This window comes from Alligator sinensis, unplaced genomic scaffold, assembly GCF_000455745.1.
Source record: "Alligator sinensis unplaced genomic scaffold, ASM45574v1 scaffold240_1, whole genome shotgun sequence".
Taxonomy (NCBI): domain Eukaryota; kingdom Metazoa; phylum Chordata; order Crocodylia; family Alligatoridae; genus Alligator; species Alligator sinensis.
Window position 1 is genome coordinate 2084444 of NW_005841902.1, and position 16569 is coordinate 2101012.

The following is a 16569-nucleotide window of genomic DNA, read 5'->3' on the forward strand; positions in this document are numbered from 1 at the left end:
TTCTCTTGTAATGACAGGAGCATGGTAGAAGGGCTGTAGGCCAATCCTCCGGCCACCTTAAAAATACGACCCCAAAGTTTTGGGAAACTGTTTTCACCTACTTAAGTAGAAAAAATAACAACGGAGAATAACTGCGGCGAAGGGTGCTGCTGTATTTAGCCTTTCCTTGTCATCAGTTACCTGATTTTAAGGTCTGTACTTTATGTGCAATAAGACACTGTTGATATCACTAATATATCAAGCTGCAGGCATCCAGGATTAGTTGTGTTTCTTTTGGAGTAGGAGAAAAAATGCTTACCTTTTGTCCTTTTTCAGTAGAAAGAATAGGAGTTTGCTGGAATGCTATACAGTAATTTCTTACAGTAACAACCTTAGCAAGTCATAAACAGGGATCCAGGTTTTCCGTTCGCCACGGAAAAATGCAATAAACCCCGGATTTTCTCATTTCAAGGGGCTGGGGGAAGCGCAAGAAGGGCGATCCAGCAGGGGGTGCCACTTGCATGTGCGTAGGTACACATGCACATGGTTGCCAGGCAACCTGGAGAGCAGCTCCCCTGTAGATAAGTCTGGAGCGGGGAACTGAAGCCCCCGGAGGGAGGGAGGGAGGGAGTTGGGCAGGGCTGAGGCTAGGCCTGGGGCTAGGGCTGCTGCCCAGTTTGAACTGTACGTGGAGCTTGGGGCTGGAATGTGCAGCTGCAGGGCCCCGGCAGGAAGCAGGACGGAGCCACAAGCATTTTGTCAGGGGGGAGGCTGGGCTGGTTCCCTGCCACTGTGTGCACTCCTGGGGGGACATGTGCCCCCAGATTTGTGCATGGGGTGGGCTGCTTGCTGTGGGCTCAGGCTCCGCACTCTGCTGCCCTCCCCCTGGGGCCTCTGCAGCCCAGCAGGTGGGACCCAGCATGGCAGAGCAGTACTCCCTGCCCACCTAGCAACAGTGGGGGTGGCAGTGTGGAGTTGTGCCCCCTGCTGCTGCCAGGAGGGCAGGGGGTGCCTTGCCACGACTGGGCTGAGCTCCCAGCAGCGCCACGAGCTTCCCCACCTGGCCCTACTCTGCCCTGCTTCACTGGGCCCAGGGTGGGGACCCCTCCGTGCTGCCCATGGGGGACAGGAAGCTGGGCTCCATGCTCTGCTCCACTCTGCTGCAGCAGCTGGTGCCTCCCATGGGCAGCAGCCAGGGTTCAGGCACTACTGCGGGGGTCAGGGGGCGACTCTGGCAGCTGGGGGCCCCTCCAGCAGGACTGTCTGTGGGTAGGGAATGAGGGACAATGGCATGGGCAGAGCACTGGCATAATCAGGGCTGCTCAGCACCACAAAGCAGTGTGGGTGGGGGGGCTGGTGACAACTGCAGCTGGACCCATGTCCTGGTGAGTGAAAGGGGCAGGGGGAGCTCCGGTTTTTCATGATAAAAAAAACCCCAAATCAAATGACAAAATGTATAGGTATTTAGAATTTATTTTTATAGTGATTGCGGCACTGGTAGGCTTCCAAATTGTTCAAAACAGTAAATATATCAATAAAATATTGTGTTCAACTGATACCTACATATATAATGGCATTTCATTATGGAAATACATGGATTTTGGGGGATTTTAATCAGAGAACTTGCGATTTTTAAACAGAGAAAACCAGGATCCCTGGTCATAAAGTAAGACCAAGTAACAGAAGTTACATATCTTTCCTCTCCATGCATTTAAAGTGTCTTGTAGTATTCAGTGTAAATACTGCAAGAGTAAATATTTCCTACAAAGAAAGTTTATTTGAGGCAAGAGAATATTTTAAATAAAAAAGTTAAGAGCAATCTATTGACTATCTGTAATCAGATATACCAAAAGCAAAGCCGGGCAGACTACTTTTCTGTTCCTGGACATTGCTTCTGAAAGGCATGGGAGAATCTTAAACTTAGGAGACTGTCTGGTTACCGGAAAAAAAATCTAAGGAATTTGTCTACTGGGAACAAATCTATGGAATGTCCTCTCTTGTATGACCAGGAATCTAAAATTAATTTGCTTTCCGAGGAAGAAAAATCTTTTCCCTTTATCCCTTATATTGTATTTACACATGTTCAACCTGGATTTAAAATATAATATATTCAGCTTTTATAAAATAAAGCTACAAAAAAGCCAGCACTTCATTCTAGTGAATGATATTTGTCAACACTGAATTTACTATATTCATCTGAATTTAAAGTTCCTAGAGGTGCACTGTAGCCAGATGAAAAGCCTCCTTTCTCAGTAGTCACTCTGCCCTGCCATCTATAAAAGTTTAAAACTCTTCTCTTTAAACAGAAATGATGCTGCTGGGTCTGCTCAGGTAGGCAATATGAAGGAAAGGCTCAGGGAAAGAAAATATATTAGTAGTAAGAAATTACATTCCCATTTTTCATGTTTGACTTCGTAGGAAGGGCTGCAACTTATTGTTAGGATGCTTCAAGGAAGAAAGAGGCCATCAGTGCCATCTATAACTTCAAAAGGAGACCTCTGCACTTGCATTCCTTGTGCTCTCGTCAGCATGGTTGTTATAAATCTTTGCTGTTTTTTTACTGCATGCTCACGCTACTTAACTATGATTTATGTTTTGGCATAAGTACTTACTTTGTGGTGTGATACAGTCCTGTTGCACTGGTCTGTTAGAGGTTTCCTCATATAGTGTCGTGTTGTAGAAGCTGCCAGAACAGCCTGTCACCTCTGCATGTTTGGAAGAAAGGGGTTGTGGCCAGATCCCTGTCTTCCCCACTTCCTAAAAATCTTTTGGGGGATTACAGTTACTCTATTGCAGAGCTGACCAGCTGGCAGCCTATGGGCTCCCGGTCCAGGTAGCACTCCTCCCATGCTCCCCTCCCTCTGCCCCGGGTTTGGGGTTTGGTAGCAGGGCGAAGAGAGACCGTGGCCATACACACTGTGGGGGGACTCTGTGCGGCACAGCATGGTGGGGACACATGGCATGGTGTGTCATTCTGGGCACAGGGCTCTAACAAAGTGCACTGGGGCATGCAGCAGGTGTGGGGGGGATGTAGACAGGCATGAAAACTGGACACATTAGCCTAGGAGCCATTGTATCAATGCTGCTTATGAGGCAAGATCATTGCTTTACTGCTTGCATTGTATTAGTCCTTCTGCTACCACTGTGCTGAGGTTGTGTTTATGTGGTTAGTTAGGATAGCTTATGCTTTCTGAGCTGCTGTTTCCTAAGACTGCCTCCTATCTTGTAATAACACCCCCATTCTGTGTTGCCAAGCACATTTGTCAGTGTTCAAGTGCATTCAAACAAACTTTGCTGGATTGTGAGAAGATAACCAGGAAAATCAGATCAGTCTGTAAGAGGAACTAGTTGCTATTATTTACTATTTCACTGAACTGTGTCACCCATAAACTTTACCAGCAGAGATCACTGTATTTCATCTAGGTTCATAGATGCCTCCAGTGAACCAACAGCTGATCCCCGTGGGATCTTCTCAGTTTGACAGTTAATAGCTACATTTTGATACATTAGCAAGCCAGTTTGTAATTGATCTGATGTTGTTATTCCCAAAGGGTGTACCATGGCACACTAGCTTGCTGCAAGAGCAGCAGAAGCATGCCATGAGATCAGCTGATTATGCTACATTAGCAACTAAGGATTTATTTATTCCTCTCATCCAAATAAGATGCAGCAAACTGAGAAGCTGAGCGTGGACGTTAGCTTTCTCCCAGGCCTGTAAGAGGCTGAGTGGCAATGTTAGGGTGATTTTGCAGAGATAAGGTACAGGGACAGTATTCACGCTCCACCACTCACAGACCGGGCTGTGTTCTAGGATCTACATTTTTATATCTTCTAGGCAGTCTGTAATTGCTAGTTAGGTTACAAAATCAGCATATTTTTCTGGGTGGCAGGAAAAATTATGGCAACTGTAGCTATATTGGCTGGTGCTGGAGGCCCCATCTTGTTCATGATTCATAGCAACATTCACATGTGGGCCTGTTTAAATCCGCCTACCTAACTGGCTAGCATTTGCACCCTGTGATGTATGTTTTCCTCCAACTGTTTGTCTGAACTTTTGAAAGATATGCTCCTAGTAGCAGTTTCAATAGCTGTCTTAGCAGGGAGTATCTTTTTCTGGGAATTTGCTGTGGGGTGGTCTGTTTGACAGCAAATGCCAGAAAGGAGTTTCCCTTGCTTGAATTGGCCATCTTCCTTTAACCATCTGTCTGGCTATAGGAAAAGAATAAACCTCATGAGTCCCTTCTGAAGGGCTTAAGTGTACTCAGAGTGACTGGGTCCTTTTAATGGTCTGAGTTTGAGAGCCAACTAGGGATAGGCACTGGATCACTCTTCAGCTCTGAAACAAAAACCTGGAATATTGTCAGATGGCAGTAGTAAAGTTTCAGTAATATAGTCAGTCTTACCAGGCACAGATTTTGCCTTACTTAATAGAGATCATAAAAGGATCAAGAAAACTTGGTAAGATCATTACTGTCTGAGATGCCTATTTCTGTTAACCACAGCACAGATACTTGACTGGCAAATAACTTCATAGTAGACAATTCACCTTCACAGAAAATGTAGTGGGAAAAATTCTATAATTTTCTGTCCTTGCTTATAACATTCATAACTAATTTGACCATCATCATACCCCTTGCTCACCAAAAGATGCCTGTCACAACCCTTACCCCCAAGGTCAGATTGGGTAATATGCCATAATTTTAACGTTTTAAAAGATACGGAGCCTCTTTTTCTAACATTCTGAAACAAAATGTCTTTTTGAATGGGTTTTGGCAATCTTTTCAGGCACATTCTCTATTGAGATTAATTGATCTCCCTCCCTGGCTCTGGATACTTAACCGTCTTTCTGCTTCATGAGCATAGTTACTGTACATTGTTTGGCTCTTATGTTCTGGCTTTGAGATTGTAATGAACCAAGGAAAAACAAGATTTCCACCTGCCTTTTGTCCACTTCTGCACAAAGATTTGTAAAAAAGTATCAGGAACAGGTTTATTTTTTTCATGATGGCTCAGTCTTGACTGGCTAACTCTTGACCTGTGCAAATTGTACAAAAATCTGACAGCAGTCTGATTTTGATCAAACTTGGAATGGAAGCTGAGAATCTGACCTTCCTGTCTCTCTGAAGAGATTACCAGTGCTTTGTTTTAGCATTCTTAATCCTATTATTGTTCATTACTTCCACACCAGCATGAGATGTCTGCAAGTAAAGAAGGCCACTACCAAATAAGAGCTGCAAGGGGTAGTCAAATGTAACAATGAATAATGTCTGAAGATAGAAACTCTTGTTGAACATATGCAAATCTAAAGCACAAATTGTGAGTTTTTGGATAGTTAAAAATTACCACTTCTTCTGAATGTTGGACAAAATGGGTGCTCTTTTCACAAAGACCATGGACTCTTGCTGTCGCACAGGATGGAAAAAAAGAACAGTTTAAAAGCACAGATGTTCTTCTTTCCTTGCCTCTGGCTCCTTTGTCCTCAGAGGTACTCATTATGAGACATCAGTGCTGGCTGAAATTTACTGTTACAGATTTGTAAAGGCTGCACAAACTATTCAAATAATCTAATCTGACCTGTTACTGCTGGGCCATCAAACTTCCCTGTGTAATTTCTGTCATGGTCATTTCTTCTGATTGATCTATAGCTTATCTTTTTTTAAACTGCTGTAACCATTAGGCAGTAGAGGTATACTCCTAATTCCTTGAGCTCTTGTTTATGTGTGTTACATGAGACAGTCATCGGTTAAAAAAATATGAATAACCATGGCAGCAGCAACTAGATCCTGGTAATCTCCTCCCAGGGGAGTGCCATAAACAGTAGGCTACAGTCAGGCACTCTCGTTTGCTGGCCTTCTGGCCCCTCATCTTGTGCACTGTTGGATGCACAGTGGTCCAGCTTCAACGAGAGGGGTGGGGAGAAACCTACCCTTGCCTACTCTACAGCTTGGGCACAATCCTGGGAAGTGGGACATAGCCATCAAACCCCCCTCAGTTTGGATCCTGACCTCAGGCATTACTTGAGAGATTTCTGGCCTCCCCGACAGTCATTCAGAAATGGGCACGGAATTGCAGAGGACTGAAAAGCCCTTCTCCAGAGAAGCTCTACTGTACTGGGCAGTCATTTTCAATAAATGCATTGTCTTTCCTAAAGGCAAACTGTAATTTTTTTCCCCAGGGGATACTAAGAACTAAGTGCTTTCCTTGATTCCAGCTTGAGAAATTGGGCTTCACCTTTTTCAAAACTACCAAAAGCCTACCAGTGCTTTAGTGAGAAGGGAGAAGAGTGACTGACTGAGCTGGTGGAGTGACTTACGAGAATACTGCAGTCCTGCCTAGGATTTTGTTTTGAAAAAATGTCACTTGTATTGTTCAAAGCACAGGACTGTGGCACACAACCCGACTGTGGGGTGGAGAATAAGCCTGTGCGAAGCGGCTAGTATTTGCTTTGGATTCAGCTGATTTGGGGGAGTGATTCGATTTAGCGATTTGAATCACTGTCGTGAATTGATTCAGCCGAATCTGACTTGAAGATTCAGCCGCTGCCAAATCAGCCAAATCTCCAAATCAAGCAGGCCCCATCCTCCGCCTGCTCTTCCAGCCCCATCAATGGCTGGCCCGCCCGGCCCCCGCCTCCCCGCTCAATGGCTGCCCTGCCTGGCCCCAGCCTCCTGGCTCTTAAAAAAAAAAAAGCCTGGCACTTGCTGGTTGCTGCCAGGTGGCAGAGGCAATCCCCGCTGCACCCCACTGCATGGGGAGACTCTTCCATGAGCCCCCATCCCCTGCCCGCTCTCTCAGCCCCAGCGTCCCAACTCTTTAAAAAAAAAAAAAAAAAAAAAGACCCTGCACTCACTGGCTCCTACCAGGTGGAGGGCGATCCCTCCTGCACCCTATTGCCCCGCACTACCATGAGCCCCCAGAAGCCCTGACCGCCACTGCAGCAGCGAGTGCAGGGATTTTTATTTATTTTTTTTTTAAAGAGCTGGGGCCAGGAAGAGCAGCCATGTGGGGGGAGGCTGGGAGAGTGGTGGGGATCAGGGGAGTGCTCAGGGGACTGGGGGAGCAAACAGGGGAAGGGGCCTGGCAGGGATCCCCCTATGGTGCCCCCCCCGCCTCCTACTTACCGGCATGGAATCTGGGTCCAGCTCCTTGCAGCAGTGAGTGGGGACTGCCAGAATCTCTGAAGCTCTCTGAATCTTTTCTGAATCAATTTGGAGAGCTTTGAATCTATTCAGACCTTTTTATTGGTCTCCTGATTCAATTTGGATTCGGAGATTTGATCACCGAATCAGGCCGAATTTCCTCTGAATCGAATCAGCACCCGAAGCTTCGCACAGCCCTAGTGGAGAATAACTGCTTTTTTAGGCATTACAATCATGGTCTTTATAAAGCTCCTGCTGGCACTAGCTGGTTTGGTGTACTCTGGGAAAAGGTGCCAACAAGGTCAACTGAAGTTGCAGTTGTGGCTCCTCTGGAACAAATGCTTCAGAATTTCTACTCCTGGTAGAAGGGACCATCGTTCACAACGGCGTTTGTGCCAGAATGCTTCACTTTTCTGTGATTAATACAAAAAGGGAGAAATTGTATGCTATGGGCAAGGGAGTAATGTGTCTTTAGCAGAGATTTGAAATGATGTGCAAAGTTGTGACCTAGGCCTGTGGACAGATGAAACATTTGAAATGTTTCCAAAGGTGAGTGTGTTGGTGCCTGATAAAACACTCCAAAGGGCAACAAAACTCTACCTGGAAGACAAAGGTGCTATTTTGTAGTTTTTCATTTTTAGACACTTGTGTATGTTAGGTTGGTCCTCGAGGCATCCCACAATGCAGTGCTCCTCCCTCTGCCACCCTTGGGCTCCCCACACCATGGGTAGTACTGAGCTCCCAAAGCACTGGGAGTTGTGGCACCCAGAGTTTTGTGCACTGTTGTGCCCACAGCAACCAGAATGCAGGCAGCCGTATTTGACTGTCCTCTCCGCTTTGTCTCCACCCCACTGGGGTGGGGGGGACAGGGGTGAGTGGAGCTCAGGGACCAACCAGCCTCATTTAGTGGCCTGTGGCAGGAGAGCACTGCTGCATGCCGGCATAGCAATTTGGAAGTGCTTTGGGTAGCAGGGGCTGTACATCTGTCTATGGATGAAGCACTCCATTCCAAAATGACCCAACAGAGAAAGCCCTGCACTGGAAAGCTGGTCTTAGTCCATCCTAACCATGCAGTTGGACCAGTACAAGATGTCAACCACAGAAATCTTTGCTTCTCCATTATTTAAATGTTTCACACTCTATTCCACTTCAAAACACTTTCAGTGATACATCTGCCTCTGCCCTAAGAGGCTCGTGCCTCACTTCGACAAGACTGTGTAAAGGGGAGAGGATTTTTAAATAACAGGGACAGCTTTGACGTGGATTGTTGAACACATGAGGAATGTGTCATCGGGTGATGTAACTGCACTCTCACACCTGCTTTTGAATTGGAAAACTGGAGAGAGTATACAAAAAGAGCATTGTCATAGTGAAAGAAAGGAGGAAAAGGTATTAAGGAGGGTTTCAGCCTAAGTAGAACTGACAGACTCTCACATGAGAATATGGCAATGATGCAGCTAAGTAGCTGTCCTAAGGCGATGGACAACTTCAGGGTCAAAGATGACACCAAGCAATAACCAAACAAGGCACAGGGGGGCAGAGGGGAATACCCTTTTTTAATGCAGTTTAAAAAACAGGAATGAAATTATTAAATTGGTTAAAGCTGCAGTTTAAATGGGCTAAAAGCAACAAAAGATGCAGAATGGACTATAATGACTGCTGATGCACTGTGACTTGATTCCATTTTGTACTGGTACAGCAGATAGCACAAAGGGCCCCTGGCTCCTGCCTGGGGGCTCTCAGACACTGTAGGAAAACAAATAAATAATAGAAGTACAGGAATGACAGAAGGACAAAGAGAGCTGGCACTGTGATATAACTAAGCTTGAGAAAGTGTCACAGGGCACAAATAATGCCTTAGAGCAGGTTGTCTTGGTGCAGAGGCTGTTACCACCAGACTTCGGAGGAAAGTGTTGATACGTATGTAGAAACAGAAACAGCAGGAAAGCAAGTATACCTGCAGAATGAGCTACAGGGCTGAAAGCAACAGCAGTGCCCAGGAGAAGGAGTAAAAGTGAATGCAAATTATGGACTCAAAAATGTAGCAGCTAAGTGACTTAAAAAATAAAGAAAAAAGGATTTAGTTTGCTTTTGTTCTGGTGGCATGACTGAGACCTCTCCTGGGAACACTCAACTAATATAAACCTGCTAGTTTGGCGAAAATTAAATTCTGCTTTCTGCTTGGTTAAAATTTTTGGAAAATACAGTAGAGGTTAACAAAAGCATAAGTTTTTAAAACATTCTTATTTCCTTCCTTGCATGTTGTAGACACACCTATGTGAGCTGTGGGTGGCAGTCTCTTCCGTTCCTGGTTGTCTAAGTATTCAGATTTGGTAGCGTAAATGGCATTTGTGGCACTTATGCACATGCAGGAATTCTGTTCCGGGCTGCATATGCATGTAGCCTAGGCATGACAATGGGCAACAAAATAAACAAGACTTGCCCCCAATCCCCACAATTGCTGAGTGGCTAGGGCAGTCACTGGAGAAGCCATCTTCTAGGTCTACCTTGCCATGGGAGGTTTGAACTCAGGTCTCTCTGATATCTCAGTACAGTACTCTAGTTATCATGTCAGAGGTCTGGCATTTCAGGCTCTTTGGTGCACCTTTTGAAGCTGAGCCACTACCACACTTGCTGGGAAAAATGGGAGGGAGAGAAAGTTTTTGCTTCACTGGTAGTAAGAGCTTAGGCTGAAATCCAGGGCTCTTTTTTCTTGGGCCAGTAACCTACTTTATTGAGGTGCACAGCCTTTGGCTTGCTTTCTTCTGGCCCCACCCCTCCCTCACCTTCTCCCTCTACTGACTTCCTAGAGGGCTAGCTTCCCAAGACTGCCAGAGAAGAAACTGGCTAAAGGCCCTTTTGTGGGGTATTAGTTACAGTGCTGTACTAGGAAGCTAGAGACCCAGATTCAAACACCTTCTGGGAATGGAGTGGCCTAGATACAGCTCCTCCAGCTTCCCAGGTGAGTGCTTTTTCCCTTGGTACAAGTCCTGCTAGTTGTGAGTTTTGGTCACCACTTTTAGGCAACTAAGGCTACTACATGTGCATAAGGGGCACCAACCAGGATGTGTACCCAGCCAATGGGTAGCCTACTGTGCCTGCCTAGTCTATGCACACAGGGGTACGTGGCCAGAAACAGAATTTGTACTGTGCCTGTGCCAAAAATTCCAAGACAGACAATCAAATCTGGGCACTTAGCTGACTGGGAAGGGACTAGAATGACAGACCTAGCCTATTTGCTTTAATCGTAGTTTAAACCAATACACTATTTTGTTCAAAGGCAATTCCCAGTGAAGGATGATACCTTGTGGAAATGTTTACACGTTAAGACATCTTTATAACATGCTAAATAATCCAAAACTGCAGAAAACATTCCTCATATTTAGATATTTCATGCATGCCAAAAGACATCAGTTCCTCTCCTTTAAATCATTTGTAAAAATAACCCATGAAGGTATGGAATTTCCTTGCTATTTTGGCACTAGAAACGGATGGATTTGTAGCCAGCAATACTATGCACCAGAAAAATCCCTCTCTCAGCACAAAAGGATTAACTTGCACCACTGCACGCTAGTATTGCAGCACATATGGCATGCGATACCACCCACTGTTCAGATATCCCTAGCACAGCCTGCCACAAGGCCAGTTGAGCTGCTGTTTCAGACCCTCAGCCCTGCACCCTCTGTTTCAGAATCTCTGTGGGATGCAGCAGGCATAGTGGGATATATTTTATTTCTTCTATATTTCTGTTCAAGTTTCTTGGTCAAAAAGAAAATGGAAAGGATGGCTTTTGGCCTTATGGTGGAAGCATCCAGAAAAGCAGCACATCTGTGGCCTTCTGGAGCAAAAGGATGTCTAGCTGTGTACAAAACAGAAAGAGCCAACAGGCACCACTTGTTGGTTCTTAGGTGCTCCTTCCTCCTTTTCTCACCTTTTGAGTTTTGGTAAGAGAGATTCTTCTCTGCCTTCTAGGGACTGGGGAGGGCCTACCTTGATCTCTCTCTCAGCATTAAAGTCCCATTGTGCTTTTAAGATGGGTTTGGTTGGTAAGTCGAGTCAAAATCTGGGGGTGGATGACAGAGAAAAGGAATTGGTTTAGAATTAGCCCATCAGGGTGAGAGGAAATTATCTTAATCTCATCTGCCATTTCTCAGTAAATACTGTTAAGGGTAAGTATATTTCTCCTGAATTTATGTGGTTTAAAAAAAAAATTCTAATAGTTTGATCCTTTTGCATTGCTCAGGGTAAAAATACCCTTTAATCTTTTTATTGTAATTAAAATTCTCCATAGTTGTGATGAGTTTACTAATGTTATCAAACCTTGCATGATTGATAGATCCTGATGGAGGCAAAATGTCTGAAGCCAGCTGCAGTGCTCCAGCCAGCGTTCCACAATCATCATCTTCAACAGCAGCATTCCTTGTTTTACGTGTAGTATTCTATTTAGTAGTGCCTAAAATCCCATTAGTCATCGTTGCTGCAACAGAACAGTTGATCTCCATCTTCACAGCCAGTGTTGTGTGTAGTCTGCTGCACAAATGAACTGTTTTATTGTATCCCCATGAAGAACTGGTCGTTGATTCCCGGTTGAGCTGTGCAAGCTTTGGCTCAGAGTGGAAAATGTTCATTGATGATTGAGTACTGTGTATTCCAGATGGTCGAGCTCTACAGGCTTCAGCAGGTTCAGCATTGTCTGGGCAGACCAGCTTGGACTGTCCTCCCCTTAAAGGAGGGAGAAGCTTGCAGTCAACTTCAGTAACCTGTTTCTCGGCTCCTTCAGCCTCAAGTGCATCTCAATTCTCCAGGTTGCCTAGATGCCCAACTGGCATTTCTGGCTCCACCTAGGCTGACATCTGGCCTACAGCCTGTTCGATGGTATGCAACAGTGAAGGGGGCATGCACTGGAATGCAGTTAATTCTCTGTTAAGGAGAAAGGTGCAGAGAAGTGCCAGAAAGGCTGGGTGATGGAAAAAATATGTTGGGAACCTGGTTCTAGCCAAACAGTGCACTAAGCAGCAAAAAATGCTGAACTCTACAGCGTCACTACAGAAAGCTCAATGTGAAAGCCATGCAATTGCAAAATGGGGACCTGAACAGTGATAGTTCATGTATCTTGGAACTATTGTTGCAGGCACTTTGCAAACCAAAGTTGCGAATATCTGGCCTCACATTTTTTAACTAAAAAAACAGATTCTGGAATAGGTCTTTGCAACAGCGGTCAACTCTAAGGCAAATCACATAGTTATAAAATGCACAGGTCCTCTTCTAGCTGTGATTCTTTTCCATTTATGGTATATTATAGTGCTTAACAAGAGATATAGGGGTCAGTGCATACTATTTAGGTTCAAAATGCACTTTATGTTGGTCACATTAAAATCTTATCTATCTTAGGTCTGCCACTCCAAAAGTGTTAACTGTATTGCCTGTTTGACATCAACAGTAAATTTGCCATTTTATAGATAAGGTCACACTCAAGGTAATAAATAAGGGGGCCTTTGCTTTTGTACTTACTTGTTACCTGAACCATAAACGAAAACACCATGAGCTCCTCAATTATTAACTAGTATCTCTTGCTTACACTGTAGTCATATGCATTGTTACATTACAGGTCTACGTTACATCTTGCTTGACTTGTACCATTACAAGACTAAAGTTCCTTATGGCCATATTGTTGAACTGTGTGTACTCTTGTTAAATGCAGCCTACCCAAGCACAGCAAAACTGAATCATAGTCAACCATAAGCAACACAACATATTTGTTCATCAGTCAGTTTGTTGTTTTTTTTAATTTGGAAGACCATGGCCATTCTCCTTTACTGCTGTACATTGTTTGTTCTGTAACTCCCACCCTTTATGACGGGGGTGGGGGACAACCTTTTTTGGAAGGCATGCCACAAATTAGCTCCACACTCTCCCCGAGTTTACTCTGATCCCCTTTTCCTAATCGCGTCCTCTGCTTTATTCCTGATCTCTTGGCTCTGGTTTTTGCTTCCAGTCCTACCTGCTGCTGTGCTGCCTGGCCCTTCCCCAATCTGCTGTGCACCCCACACACAGGCTGCCCACGCCGCTTGCCCCTGCTTCATGGTAGTGAAAGCTGGTTTCAACAACACTGCTGGAGAGTGACAATCAGTGTTTCCTATTAGATGGTTACAGTAGGAACTTTCTCACCCCTCCCAACTCCAGAGTCTACCGCTGACATTCTGATTGTCGCTAGGCTGCTTGTTCCACAGTGAGGTGTGCTGTAAGGCAATAAATAAAAACAGCTCTTTTGGAGGGTTATCTTTACCATAAGCAAATTGTTATTGCCTTCTCTTTGAAGATCTAGCACATAAACATGCAGAGGTGCGTAGAGTAAATGTCAGAGGATGCAATAATTGGCATGAATTCTTGTATTATTCCCCTGCTTTTCTCAGCTGAAGGCAGGGAAAACTGCAGTTCAAGTAGCAACATATTCAAGTACTCCAAATAGCTTGCTTTTTATGTTGAAATTATAACATTTCTTGTCTTCTTGGTTGGAGTTTCTTCGCCAGTAGAGGGAAGGGCAGGAGGAGGGCAGAGGGAGATTGTCTTGAAGTCTTCTTGCAATGTGGTCTTACATGGTTTAAATTTACTTTTATTATTATTGCACATATACTGCTCAGGGCTTGACTTATGCTTGGGGTGCCGTCTAAGTCAGCCTTATTCAATTCTGAATTGTTTTCCTTGTGAAATGGGCACATCTGTGTTATTAGTAGGACCCTGCAAGTATAAACTGTGAATAAAATGATTGCAGTGACACTGCATTTGAAAGGCTGAATCTGAGCTGCTTTGCTGACTATAGCTAGGGGGTCTACTCAAATCAAGGACACAGGCAGCCGACTTACGGGCAGATTGCAGGGCTGACCATTTTCACAGGCTTATCCCAGTGTCCCCTCCCGCAATTGGCTGATGGGCCTCAGTGGCCCTGCCTCCTGCCACTGATTGGTTAAGAAGGCTGTCTGCGATAAGGCCCTGCCCTCGCCACTGATCAGAGAGGGATGGGGCTGCAGCCATTTCCCTCACTCACTCCCCTTTGAACCTGCAGCCCCCCTCCCCCCCATCAGCATTTTATTTATAATAAGTTCTCTCCCTCCCTCCCCCCCTGTGGATTTTGTGAACATTGCCCAATTTTGCAATTTCTGCGAAACTGCTATTTGAGTAGGTCCCTAACTATAGCCTAGGCCAGCAGTTCTCAACCTTTACTCTAAAAAGGCACCCTTGGAAAATAAACAACTCTCCTGTCATGCAAGGGTCAGAATATTTTTGACACTATGGACCCTATTAGAAATCTCTGGGTTTACTTTGTGAATTGGATGTAGATGTCTGCATACCAAACAGTACTAATACTACGCACCACCCTTAAAAGGATTTCATGGCACCCTTGCTGAGAACCACTGCCTTAGGCAACTGAAAATGTTTCTGGATTCTGGTGTGGCAGAGACCATCCCGAGAAAGTAACCAGCTCTGCTGCATTGTGCCTGAGATCATCATGGAACCAAATGCCAGTAGGACACAGGTTTTATGCTACAAGAGGGTTTTTTTTAACTGTTTGCTTATCATGATTTTTTCCTGTCACTATTTGTTAACCAAGCATATTTAATTAATTTCAGTACCTCCTTCACAATAAAGGAGTAGAGAAGTTTTAACAGAACAAATAAACCTATAGTAAGTGTTATGAAATGACTATAGTTAAAAATATACACAACTTATAAAAAAATACTTTATTTGTATAAGAGTTCATTGAGGTAAAATAAGTATACAAAGCAAGTGTGCACAGTTTTGTTTTGTTTTCTAAGAGGCCCACTGTCTGGAAAGAGCCTCAAAACTGATATCCCACAATCACTCAAGCAGCAATTTCATGGGGGAGAAGAGCTGCATTTGATACATTTGCTATTCACACTAAGTGAGAAAAAAGCATTTCTGGTAATGGAGAGTCTGCCCAATGTACATTAAATAGAATTATGTGGACATAAAGGCAGCTGATCAAGATTGTAGCTGCAATTTTTTTTCCAGTCTAGATGAATGATTTGCAGTCATTTTTCAGCAAATTTAGTCTTAAATTGTGTGTCTTCTAGCTACAATTTCAGATTATTTCCACACCAAACTAAGAGTCAATTATGTCTAACCTAGACATCCATTAGGTTACTAGTTCAAGAGATCACGAGTCATTTTCAGAAATCCACCTAAATTGCCTTCAAAATAAAACAAAGCAAAACACAAATCTTCTACAGAGTTTCCTAAAGGTTGTGGCATTTAGTGTGAGATTCACAAATTGTCTTATTTCTATATTGGCCCATTTGCTGAACTGCATACAGAATACTTATTCAAATCAAGAGTCTTCAGCACCTCTTTGTAACAGACTTGTGCTGTTTTGGTATTTGGAAACTGCAGCTTTTCTAACGTGATACAGTAGAGCTTAGTAACCATAAATATCATCAAATGGCTTATGCTAGGGCAAGTAGCTGGAGTCATAATAATGTCATCCTTTTTTTTTTCTCAGTGCGTGGTCGCAATAAGCCTCTGGAAAAGATAACTACTGAGAGGTAAATGTTTCTGTCAGGTGATTGTTTTAGCAGTCACAATCTTTCCTTTGATGTCCAGGGTCAATGAAATCCTAGTACCACCATGGTTTAGTAGTAGGTATATTAAAAGAATTTCTCTGTGATCTTTCCTGCAACGGAAACAGCAGTAAAATTTATTACTCTGTCACAATAAAGAGGTATTTGTATATTCTATTGTCCCAGTATTTCAAAGGGAGTTACTCTTTAGGTTAGAGAGACAAAGTCCTATAAATATAGTTAGTGGGCCACATTGTCAAGTGGTATATTGAGCTATCCTGATTTAAACCAGGTGATGGTCTGGCACAGTATTTATAGAAGACAGTTGTGAATGAGAATTACTTGATATTCATATGACTGTCATATGCTCTTCCATATAACTTAGCATCAGTTAAAAGAGCACTTCTTTACTTCCCACGATGTGGGAGCATAGTTTCTCCTATTACTACCCTATGACAGTCACACGGGTGTACAGCAAGGCAATTACAGTTTCACTCTGTAGACATCAGAACAGTTTTTGGAGAAGAAAGGTTAATTTGTTGGGAAGAACCAAAACCAAAACTCCCCTAAATTTAAGATGCCAGTAAGTGACTATGAAATTAATGCCATAAACAGATTAAAAGCTGGTATAATGAACAATATTCTACAACCATTTTGTATAACCACATACCTTTACATGTTTTACCATAAGTAAAAAGCCAACAGTTGTTTTTGGATTACTGAGGTAGCTTCACCACCTCACAACCCCTGGTGTTCATCATCAGAACATTACAGTCTGAACCAGAGTTGACTTCAGAGAGAAAACAAGTGTTAAATTGTTCATGGGCACTTAGAAAAGGTACATCTTTTTGCTTTGGGGCTCGACTCCTGTTCCT

The 16569-nt window shown here is 43.9% G+C and overlaps 2 protein-coding genes across 19 annotated transcripts in view; one reads left to right on the forward strand and one right to left on the reverse strand.

Moving 5' to 3' along the window:
• Nucleotides 1-11509, forward strand: part of FANCC (FA complementation group C) — a 103179-nt gene extending 91670 nt beyond the window's left edge. Inside the window, exon 15 of the mRNA XM_006018451.3 lies at nucleotides 11455-11509. The gene's annotated coding sequence lies outside the window, so the exon portion shown is untranslated. The remainder of the gene's footprint in view (nucleotides 1-11454) is intronic.
• CUNH9orf3 (chromosome unknown C9orf3 homolog) overlaps nucleotides 8526-16569 on the reverse strand; it is a 307749-nt gene continuing 299705 nt past the window's right edge. For 12 of the 18 annotated variants that reach the window (XM_025197654.1, XM_025197660.1, XM_025197662.1 and 9 more), the window contains one exon: nucleotides 14840-15807. Coding sequence is in view for 3 of the 18 variants with exons in the window: in XM_025197663.1 (XP_025053448.1) it covers nucleotides 15751-15807 (57 nt within the window). In the remaining 15 variants the exon portion in view is untranslated. The other 6 variants (XR_003092784.1, XR_003092780.1, XM_025197657.1 and 3 more) reach the window with 6 other exon arrangements.